We start from the raw sequence: 12,057 nt of genomic DNA on the forward strand, positions 1-12,057 counted from the left end.
TTTTGCATCTTCTATGCTCATGCACACAACATACTGAATATAGCTTCTCAGGTCCCATTGGCATTGGTCAAGAATGATAGCTTGGCTCACAAAAGATTCCTTTTGGGTCAAAATATTTTAACATTGGCATTCAGTGCTCTCGCTCTCATTGGTAGTTGCAGGTGGAAAGATAGGAAAATTAGGAAATGGTGGTGCCATAACATAACCCAAAACTTACGGTTCAAGGAAGACCCTACAAGCATGTAGGCAAAATATTTTTTAAGTGGTCGTCTTGTTTTAGATGTTACAAATAGCTCCCTGTAAGCATTCAGGATACCAAGAAATTAAAGAGAATCCTGAATGTTGTCTCCTCTTCACTGAAATTGAGGCTTAAAACGGCTAGAGCCTCGGGGCGCCTGGGTGGCTCAGTCAGTTAAACATCCAACTTTGTCTCAGGTCATGATCTCAGTTTGGTTCATGGGTTCGAGTCCTGCATCGGACTCTGTGCTGACAGCTCAGAGTCTGGAGCCTACTTCGGATTCTCTGTCTCCCTCTCTCTCTGCCCCTGCCCTGCTCACCCTCTCTCTGTCTCTCAAAAATAAATAAACGTTAAAAAAAATGGAAAAAAAAGTAAAACAGCTAAAGCCTCTGGGCACATGGAGTGGTTCAGTCGGTTAAGCCTCTGACTCTTGATTTTGGCTCAAGTGATGATCTCATGATTAGTGAGATAAAAGCCCTGTGTCAGATGCTGTGCTGTGCTGACAGCATGGAGTCAGCTTGGAATTCTCTCTCTCTCTCTCTCTCTCTCTCTCTCTCTCTCTCAATAAATAAACTTTAAAACAAAACAACAACAAACAGCTAAATCTCCCTGGTGAGAAGGATGACTACTTGAAAAATGACGGTCTTATTTGCAGTGTGACTTAGTGATAAGTATTCTTGACTTTCAGGTCTGTACTTAGTAAGTTTTTTATTCCTAGAAAGAGATTAAAAGAAAGCTTTCTGAAATGCGGGATCTTGAAGAAACAATGGCAAAACTTCAACTGGTAAGTAGTTATGTTGAATTGCCAGAACTTTTGGTAATAAAATTTGTGTGCTTTATATTGCATATATTTTTTAATTGAGATGTAATTTACACATTATATTCACTCTAGTAACAACATTTTCATCACTCCAAAAAGAAATGTCATACCCATTAGCAGTCACTCCCATTTTCCTCCGTTCAGCCTCTGGTAACTACGAATCTACCTCTATTTCTATAGATTTGCCTATTCTGGACAGTTTATATAAATGGAATCATACAATATATGGCCATTTGTGTTTGGCTTCCTTCAGTTAGCACAGTGTTTTCAAGGTTCATGCTTGTAGCAAGTATTTCCTTTTTATGGCTGAGTCATATTCTTTTGAATGGATATATTTAATTTTGTTTATATTTTTGTAATTCTTTAATTTCATATATAGTAGATTGCAAGTTAAATTCAAATTTGGAAAACCTGTTAGGAATACTCTTTTAACTACTTCAGGACTTGTCAGTTTAGTAATATTAAGACTAGAAATTGGTAATTACTTTAAACATTGTTGACTTTTATTAAAGTACTCAGTCTTGGGGTGCCTGGCTGGCTCAGTCAGTGGAGCATGCGACTCTTGATTGTGGGGCTATGAGTTTGAGCCCTGGTTTGGGTGCAGAGATCACCAAAAAATAAAATTTTAAACAAAAACACTCAGTCTTCTTTTAAAAATCTTTGTTTAGTATTATAAACCATTTTCCTAGATATTATTTGTTCTGATAGTCTTCAAATGAGAAAAGTAGTAATCATCCCAGCATAAACCCAGAAATAGCATAAAGTTCTGTAGTCCAGAACTGACAGAATGTCTTGCTTACAGGTGGAAAGTCCTGGGTGGTCACCCAAAAGATGATTGGGGATTTTTTTAAATAGCCATTAAATGGGATGAGTTTCTGCTAAGATTAGAAACTGAGACTAATCCAAGTTTTTTCATTCTATATATGTATATATACACACATATACATATGTATATACATACACACACACACACACACACACGTATATATACATACAGACACATATTTCTCATATATACAGTGTAGCAGCAATGTTCTGGTGGCATAAAGCAAATTAGAAAATGAAACTCCCCTCCCACCCCACCCCCATGGAGCCATTGTGATATGCTGGCACATTGTAGGTGCTTGAATACTTGTTGATTTTTATGTGCTCACTGTGAATCGCAGTGGCTTCCTTTTTATTCAACTACAGGTATTTAAGTCAATACTGAATAATTGAATTAACTAAACCTGCTAGATATTGTCTACTCTTGAATCTCAAAGATACTGTGAAATTCTCCCATGAAGTCAATAAACAGAAAGTGGGTGTTTTGGTGATTTTTTACTAACAGTGTCATGCAGAGATTTTTGCTTTTGTTCACTACTGTTGTATATACACTATAAACAGTCAAATGTGATTCATAATGCTTGTCTGAGAATTCTGACCAAGTTTCAGTAGTATTGGCTGACAGTAAGATGCTGTAGTTATTTTCTGACCTTTTTTATTTTTTCCATTAGTGCTATATTATATATTTTTAAGGTAAATACTAATGAAATTAATAGCTAACATTTATTAAGCATTTTCCATGTGCTAGACACTGTGCAGAGTGCTTCATAGCCTTAGTTCCACCCTCACAAGTGAATCTTTGGTGTCCAAGTACTGATCTTATCCCCACTGTGCAGATGAGGCAAAGAGAATGACCAACATAATTACTGAGACATATGATAGAGCACTGTGTCTTTGTTCAGCCTTCCTTTAAAAATAAAGTTTTAAAAGTTTTTATTCATTTTAAAAAGTAGGACAGTATGCTGAGCAAATGAAAACAAAATTTAATAACTTTCAGAAAGGAGCACTATTGATATTTGGGTTTTATGATCCTTTTAGCTACAATTGACAATTAACTCTAGTTGAAACCGTATACTTGACTAACTGAAAATGTGTGTCTGTGTGTATGTCAATTACTCTTAATTTAAGGTACTACTAAATATTTATTTTAAGTGCTATGATATTTTATAAGGATGTTAGAAATCTTAATTATAGTATTAAATTTTGCAGGAATTAAACTTATGCCATAAAGAAAAGGAGAGACTGAGTGATGAACTCCTTATAAAATCAGACCTGGAAACTGTTGTTCATCAGCTTGAACAAGAAAAGCAAAGACTTAACAAAAAAATGGAAAGTTTTGCAGTTACAGGTAAAATATAAAATGTTAATAACTTAAAAAGTGATTGTGATTTCCTCCTGAGGCATTATTTTTTCTTAGTAGATTATCTTTCTTTCATTCATTCAATGAATATTTGTGGAGTGCTTGTTATATACCAGAAACCATACTAAGTGCTGTAAATACAGTGAAAAATCTCTGTCCCTCAACAACCTTACAGGATTCTTTTATATTTTTGACTAGTTGGCACAAGGAACCCTGCTTGAATATTTTCCAGCAGAAGTATGTCCTTTGAGGCAGATTATAGAATTAATTAAGACTAAGAGGAAAACTTCTGAAATAGAGAAAAATTGAAGGGCAGAATCTTTATAAGGAAATATACTTGTATCACTTGAAAGAACACATTCATTCTCTTTCTCTCTCTCTCTCTCTCTCTCTCTCTCTCTCTCAGTAGGGTAACAGCACTAAATGAGTTTGGTTTAGGAAACACCTAAGAATTCATCCACTCACCCATTCATTCAAAATGTTTATGAGCTTGTTGTATGCCAGGCTGTTTCAGGTACTGGGTATATGATCGTAGTGAACAAAATATACAAGGTTCCTGCTCTTGTGGAGCCTTTGTTAGTAGCACATAAATGAAAAAGCCAGTTTGAGATGATAAGGGGTAATAAAATAGGGGGAGATATGCTAGAAATTGACTGGCCCAAGGTCTCAGACAAGACACCAGCCAGATAAAAATTTGGGGCAGAGTTTCCCAGGCAGAATGAATGGCAAGAGCAGAAGCCTGGTGCCCTCAAACTCCATGTGTCTTGGAAAGTAAAAGAAAGCCAGTGTGCTATATTAAGAAGAGGCTATATCCTAGGCTCTTTAGCATCCAAGTGGATAATCTATTTGACCCCTTCTCTCCTTACTGTCTGTAAGCCTTGAGCACATTACTTAACCTCTCTATGCCTTAGTTTCCCTGTCTATGGTGTTAATGATGGCACCTACCCAAAAGATTGTTGTGAGGGTTAAATGGGTTAATACATTAAAGTGCTTAGATCTATATACAAAAGTTTGCAGTTTACTTCCTTTCATAGCTAGCCATGACCTGTCATTTCAGTGTGATCTTTCGAATACATGAAACCCCCTATTTCTCTGTTGTGAATGCACCCCCCTGCCAAAAATCCAGGCACAAGTCAACCAAAATATTTACCCTCTACACATTTACACATGAACAGTTAACCACTGCATGTGTATGCACCAGACGCATCAATAGCACTGTAAATTAGATGGTCCTGAATCTCAGCTGCGCACTCAATGATGTATGGAAATCTTACTCTGTATTTCTTACCACTTGATTTCCTACTCTCTGCAGAGAACATTTCAAATGTTTTCCATTCTCAATAAGGCTGTGACTCTCATTCCACTTCCCATTTTGAGTAGGCAATCTTCAGGTTCCCTAAGAGAATGGAAGCCATCAGGGAAGCCTTCTGTCAGTTTTCTGTCCCCAGATCTTAAACTGTCTGTCATTATCTTCCCTCATGTTACTGTGGAAGTATGTCCCTCTTAGGAAAGGCCACTGCCTCCATCTGTTCTCTGGATCTCTAATTTTAAAACTTTGCATATTAATAGTCTCCTTTCCATAATTTTAGTCTGTTCTGTTTTTGTCCATTGGCATTTAAACATGCTCACCCTGATATGTCTCCTGAGGCAAGGGAAGCAAAAGAAAAAATAAACTATTGGGATTACATCAAAATAAAAAGCTTCTGCATAGCAGAGGAAACAGTCAACAAAACTAAAAGGCAACCTGTGGAATAGAAGATATTTGCAAATGACATATCTGATAGAGTTAGTATTCAAAATATATTAAGAATTGACAAAACTCAACACCCAAAAAACAAATAATCCAGTTAAAAAGTGGGTAGAAGACAGGAATAGACATTTTTCCAAAGAAGACATACAGATGGCAGACAGACACATGAAAAGATGCTCATCAGGAGTGCCTGGGTGGCTCAGTCGGTTAAGTGTCTGACTTTGGCTCAGGACATGATCTCATGGTTCATGGGTTTGAGCTCCACATCAGGCTCTGCACTGACATTGTGGAGCCTGCTTGGGATTCTCTCTCTCTTATCTCTGTCCCTCCCCCATGTGCATGCACTCTTCTCTCTGTCTCTTTCTCTCAAACTTTTAAAAAAAGAAAAACATGCTCATCATCACTTACCATCAAGAAAATGCAAATCAAAACTACAATGAGATATCATCTCACACCTGTCAGAATAGCTAAAATCAACAACACAAGAAACAGCGGGGGCTGGCGAGGATGTGGAGAAAGGGTAATCTTCTTGCACTGTTGGTGGGAATGCAAACTGGTATAGCCACTGGAAAATAGTATGGAGTTTCCTCAACAGTTAAAAATAGAACTACCTTATAATCCAGCAATCACACTACTAAGTATTTACCCAGAGAATACAAAAATACTCAAAGGGATACATGCACCCCAATGTTTATAGCAGCATTACTATAATAACCAAATTATGGACAGAACCCAAATGTCCATCGACTGGTGAATGGATGAAGACGAGGTGGTATATCTATACAATGGAATATTAGCCATAAAAAAGAATGAAATCTTGCTGTTTACAACAGTGTGGGTGGAGCTAGAGAGTATTATGCTAAGTGAAATAAGTCAGAAAAACAAATACCATATGATTTCATTCATATGTGGAATTTAAGAAATAAAACAAATGAGCAAAGGGAAAAAGAGAGGCAAACCAAGAAACAGACTCTTGGGGCGCCTGAGTGGCTCAGTCAGAAGAGCATGCAACTCTTGATCTTGAGGTTGTGAGTTCATTTGCCATGTTGGGTGTAGAGATTACTTAAAAGTAAAATCTTCAAAAAAAGAAAAAAGAAACAAACTGATGGTTACCAGAGAGGAGGTGGGTTGGAGAATGGGTGAAATAGGTGATGACGATTAAGGAGTGCACTTGTCATGATGAGCACCAGGTGATATACAAAGATTAATGATTTTTAGTAGCTTGTATTCTAAAACTTATTCAAATAATTTATTTGGCTAATTGTACAATTTATATCCAACACTGTTTTAATATTTAACTACTTGAACTTACAGAAAGAGAACTTACTCTGGAAGTTGAAAGGATGAGGCTAGAACACGGAATAAAACGTCGAGACAAGTCACCCTCTCGTTTAGATACGTTTCTGAAAGGTATAGAAGAAGAACGAGATTTTTATAAGAAAGAGCTGGAAAGACTCCAACATATAATACAGCGAAGATCTTGTTCTACAAATTATTCTACACGTGAAAAAATTCCAATATTTAAAACACTAGAAAAGGTAATACCTCTTTTTAAAGATGATTAATAGGCAAGACTGAATTTTTATGAGCCAGCTTTTCTGGTGTTATTATTGTATTAAATATAACTTTATTCACACTTGCTTTTTAAAAGTTTTTCTTAATTTTGATTCTTATTTTCTTACATGACCTGTATCCTGTAGGGACACTGCATTTATTAGGAAAACTACTTAAGAACAAAGTATAATGTACTGAGTTTTGGAAATTAAGGAAAGATTGAATAGTTCATTAAGGGTGTAGGGTAAGTGCATGGACATCTGGGCTTCCAGAAACTGGAACCAGTAATTCATGCTACTGGACATTTCCTTTCTTTCTATCCTTTACTCTTGTTATCAGCTGCATTTTCTTTCTCAAAGCAAAGTGGCTTTGTCCACATGGCAGACAACATGGCTTCATACTATTCCCAGCCTTGGACCAGTCAGGAAGGTGGGTCACGTTGTACACGCCAGACATCTTCCATGTTAACCATGTAGCAGGAGAAGGTAGAGGGTGGGAATAAGTGTGGGGCAGATCATCCCATTTGTCTACTACAACCACATTTACAAGTTGCTAGTCTAAAACTCGGTAAAGTTAACCATGTTTCATGAGAGGTTAAAATTGTGTATCTCTCTTTTAGGTCTCAGTTATTTTCAGTGTTTCATGAGTATAATTTGAATTCTTCATTGTTTGTTTGTTTGTTTTTGTTTTTGTTTTTTTAAGCTTTAGAGCTATAGGAGTCCTGGAGGCTTATGATTCTAACATTATTTACACACTAGATAAAATTAGGGGAAGTTGGGATTAAAGTTAAAATTCAAAACATTTCATTTCAAATGTTTAAAAATATCAAGTCACTGTGGCATATACATGAAGATAATAGGTTAAAAAAATTCAGACTTGGCTGAATTTACTTGTTTCATCATCTCTTTCTTGAAGATCCTGTGTCTGTTGTTAAATGGTTTTGGGTTGTTTTATGATTAGACTCTGTTTTTTAACCTTATTGGCTAATGGCTGAATTTGATTTACTGGTGTCAGTAGAAACACTATTCTATGTTATCTGGTACAAGTAGAGGGAACTGGTGGGAAAACACTGTGTAAGTTAATTTATGTGTTTACTGAGTTGCTTTTTAAGCCCCATATATACTTAGGACTCAGAAAAAATAAATCACTGAATTGATCACCTTCATTATGTAGGAGAATCTTCCTGCAAAGTGGTTGATTAGTTTAATCAAGCATTTATTAAATAAAACTGGGTAGGAAAATATCTGAAGGCTTTTAACATAATTATTTGATTTAATTAACTCCTTGATAGGGATTCACAATTGAAAACAAGAGATACTGGTTTAGGAGAGACTTTTATCCCCTTCAACTGATTTTCTTAAAATATTCTAGTGTTAACTGACTCAGATAAAGAATTCATTTTCTAAAGTAGAGTATTCAGAGCATTTTGGAATTCTAATAATAAGTTGCAAGAATGGTAGGGAATTGTGGGTGTGTATGTGAGTAAAATGGGAGGAGGATAAAACAGTTGTGATGCACAGTTCTGTGCATCTGCACCTCAACTTGGGTATTTTCAACATGTTTAGAAACTACATGGCAAACAACAAAGACCTCACTAAAGCTGGATTTGGTACAAGCTTTGAGTTTTCAACTCCTGCTTTATGGCTCACTGTTAGGCACAGTTTCTTGGGATTGCAGTAACTTGGGAAAAAATTGCTATTTTTAATATCAGTGATCTTTGTCAAAAATACACCTGTTAATTCTCTGCTGTCTGCAGGGTGGGCACTGCCTCCTCTCACCTTGTACTCACTATGATTCCAATTGTGAGTTTTGAGTATATTGGTAGTGGAAAGGGCTTTAGAGTTGGAGGCCTGATAGAAGTTACAACTCTACAGACTGTCTTTATGACCTTGGATAAGTTCCCTCACTTCATGGAACCCCTGTTTCCTCATTTACAAAGTGGGGAAGTACATCAGGTCTAGATACAAAGTTCGGTTCAGTTGAGCACATACTGAGTGCCAGCTATGAATTAAACACTGGACATGAGATAAAGAAGACATAGTTCCTATGCTCGTAGCATTTAGTATTTTGCATGTGTGTGTATGAGCTTGTGTATATGTGTGTTAGGAATGATGGAGTGGTATAAGGGCGTTATTAACAATTATTTATGAACACAAATATAAATACCTGCATATTTATGTCCATACAGGATATATTTAGAAAACAGCTAGAGTTCCTGCTTAAGAAGGCCAGTCAAATGAGTGGATAAAGATGTATACACACACGCACACACACACACATACACACACACAGAGGAATATTACTTGGCCATCAAAAAGAATGAAATCTTGCCATTTGCAACAACATGGATGGAGCTAGAGTGTATTATGCTAAGTGAAATAAGTCAGAGAAAGACAAATACCATATGATTTCACTCATATGTGGAATTTAGGGAATAAAACAGATGAATATATGGGAAGGGGAAAAAAGGAGAGGGAAGCAAACCATAAAAGACTCTTAACAATAGAGAACAAAGTGAGGGTTGATGGAAGGAAGTGGATGGGAGATGGGCTAAATGGGTGATGGGTATTAAGGAGGGCACTTGTGATGTGCACGGGGTGTCACATGTAAGTGATGAATCACTGAATTCTACTCCTGAAACCTGTATTACACTATATGTTAACTAACTAGAATTTAAATAAAAAATTTGTGGGAGGGGGAGAAGGCCAGTCACTAATGTTAGAGAATTTATACATTTTACCTGGTACCATGGTAGGCACTGAAGTTATGGTGAGTAAAACCAGATACCTACTATGTCCTTCACAGAGCTTACATTTTAATGGTAAAGATGTACTTTAAACACATATTAATAACTTTATAAACTCATTTATAGTGTTAGTGAAGAAAAGATACAAGAAGGTTTCATAATGGTCTGAGAATACATACAGGGAGATCTAAATTAGATTGGAGGGGCACTTGGATGGCCTAGTCAGTTGAGACTCTGACTGACTCTTCATTTCAGGTCAGGTCATGATCCCAGGGTTGTGGGATTAAGCCCCATGTTGGCCTCCATGCTGAGCATAGAGCCTGCTTAAGATTCTCTCTCTTTCTCCCTCTGCACCTCTCCCCTGCTCATACTGTCTCTCTCTCTAAAATAAAAATAATAATAATACAAATAAATAAAAAATTTTAGATTGGAGAATCAGAAGATTCCTTAGAGAAAGTCACCTTTAAGCTGAGACCAAGACAGTAATAAAAATCTTTTTTTTTTGTAATGTCCCAACTTTCTTTATAACCAGACCCCCAGCTCCTACCCCACCCCAGATCTTCACCTGAGCTTTGGGGGAGAAGCTGGATGAGCAGCAACACTTTTGCCAAGCCCAGAGCTCAGAGAGATATGCAGAGTGAGCCCCTCACTTCTGGGCTTTTGCCCTAGCGCGCTGAATTTTGTTGGCCATGGCCCCATCTGTGGCTCTAGTGCAGTGGGACAATACAAGGCTCAGCTCTGCTTCGTTCTAGTGCTCAATGACCACATCTGCAGAACTGTCAATCTTTATTCACAGAGTTCTCCTTTTTTAAAACCTATGTAAACTACCTCCTTTCTGTAAGATATTTTTATGTAGATACGGTTAGGTTACAGAGTTTCTCTTATACTTATCTAAGCCTTAATTAAGCCCTCAAACCCTAATCTGCTTTTGTCCTGTAAAATGTCTTGTCTTTTAAAGTGTCCAGATAGTTAATCTCATCCATTATCCCTTGATTTTGCTTGTTTCACCAAAAGGATAACTTATTTCCAAGTGGCAGGTTAGGGGTACTTACAGATACCAAGTCTACATTGGACATGGTTATGTGCACGGTAGATAGTGAGTGACATAGATCAGAATGCTTTCCAGTGTACCTGATTATCAGATTATCCCTACCTGGGGCTTCTGCAATTAGTACCTAAATGCTAAGATATCTTAGATCCCAGGTCGACATTTATCACCTTTATTTTCCACAATAGTGAAGATGGCGGGTCTTTTGCATTGGACTAGAATAATAGGCATAATCCTGTTTTAGAAATGTTAGAAGTAGTTGCTTATTTGGTGAACATCCTTAATGTATACTCCTCGGTAGAAATATTTATATTTATCTCATTGCAAAAATAGACCTCACGTAGGTTGGGGCTGGGACAGGTGGGGCGGTTGGTGTGGCTGGGAAATTGATCTTAGATTCAGTAAAAAAAACAAAACACACAAAAAAGACACTGGGGAATGTGCTAGGCTGTAATAGTTAACTTGCAGTGGGTAATAGGCACACACATACCCTCCTAGTCCCTCCCCTGGAGTGGGTTGTAAACTAGTGGTTGCCAACAGTTAGTTAGCATGCATAATCACCTGGAGGGCTTGATGAGCCATAGTTACTGGGCCCTGTGCCCACAGTTTCTCATTCAGTCTGTCTGGGGTGGGCCCACAGAACTTGCATATCTAACAAGTTCCTAGTTACTACTATTATAAACAACTCCAGGAGAAGGACAGTTGAAGCATCTGATGGGATCTGATCAAGTGGTATCATTGGCAGTGGAGTCCCTTCCTAGGCATTTGAAGGCCAGGAGATTTGCCCCAATACTGCCTGCACTCTCATCTTCTGTTCTCATTTTAGATAAAAAATTGTGTTCTTTTTATCTGTTAGCATTATTCAGTCACTGTCATTACCAGCATCCTGTGACAACCATATGGTGATAATTATAACAAATGATAACTTCTGTTTTTAAATTATGTTTCAGGGTGATTACAACTCAGAAGTTCATCTGATCACAAGAGAAAGAGATGAACTTCAGCGTATGCTGGAAAGATTTGAAAGACATATGGAGGATATACAGTCCAATGTTAAATTGTTGACAGCAGAAAGAGATAAACTAAGTGTCTTATATAATGAAGTAAGAAATTGATTAAGCCAACAGATTCTATAGAATAGCTTAAGGGAACCAGTGTAAATCTTTTAAATTACTGTAATATATGGACCTTGTGATATTTCTTCATAATTAGAATTATCTATTATTATCATCCTGTTCCTAAAGCAGAGATTTCTATTATTCTTTCATATTTATTCTTCTCTAGTCTATGGGTCAGGTCTGTTAGATAGTCTCTTCTAAAATTACCTAGAACAGGTCTTAGCCTGATTCTGAGCCAAGTTTATCCTTGGGATTCAGACATGTTAATAGTCTGTCAAACAGTGGGTAGCACCCATGATTTGGATATATTTGCTCCATATCAATTTCCCATAAAATTCCACTGCCACTTTGAGAGAGGGAGAAGGGCATGTAAGTTAAAAGGTCAAGTTGAAAAAGCTGTTTTTACTTCTGAAGCTTTTTTAGAATCTGCAGTTGCAAATTGATTGATTTCTGGGCTTTCCACATGGCTTGGATTTCAGCTTTCTTGGGTCTGCTTACTTAATTACTAATTGTCCACCTGCTGTCTGGTTTCCAAAATTCTGTAGCTTGCATTTCCCCTTAATCTCTTTGTCTTTTTGGTTTTTTTTATTGTTGTTAC

The 12,057-nt window shown here is 37.0% G+C and overlaps 1 protein-coding gene across 3 annotated transcripts in view; it reads left to right on the forward strand.

The window, feature by feature from the left end:
- CEP135 (centrosomal protein 135) overlaps positions 1–12,057 on the forward strand; it is a 69,658-nt gene that overhangs the window by 20,027 nt on the left and 37,574 nt on the right. For all 3 annotated transcript variants that reach the window (XM_049630504.1, XM_049630505.1, XM_049630502.1), the window contains 4 exons: positions 957–1,022; positions 3,093–3,231; positions 6,308–6,531; positions 11,292–11,444. In XM_049630504.1, the coding sequence (XP_049486461.1) occupies positions 957–1,022; positions 3,093–3,231; positions 6,308–6,531; positions 11,292–11,444 (582 nt within the window). The remainder of the gene's footprint in view (positions 1–956; positions 1,023–3,092; positions 3,232–6,307; positions 6,532–11,291; positions 11,445–12,057) is intronic.

The sequence above is a fragment of the Panthera uncia genome, chromosome B1, assembly GCF_023721935.1.
Source record: "Panthera uncia isolate 11264 chromosome B1, Puncia_PCG_1.0, whole genome shotgun sequence".
Classification (NCBI taxonomy): domain Eukaryota; kingdom Metazoa; phylum Chordata; class Mammalia; order Carnivora; family Felidae; genus Panthera; species Panthera uncia.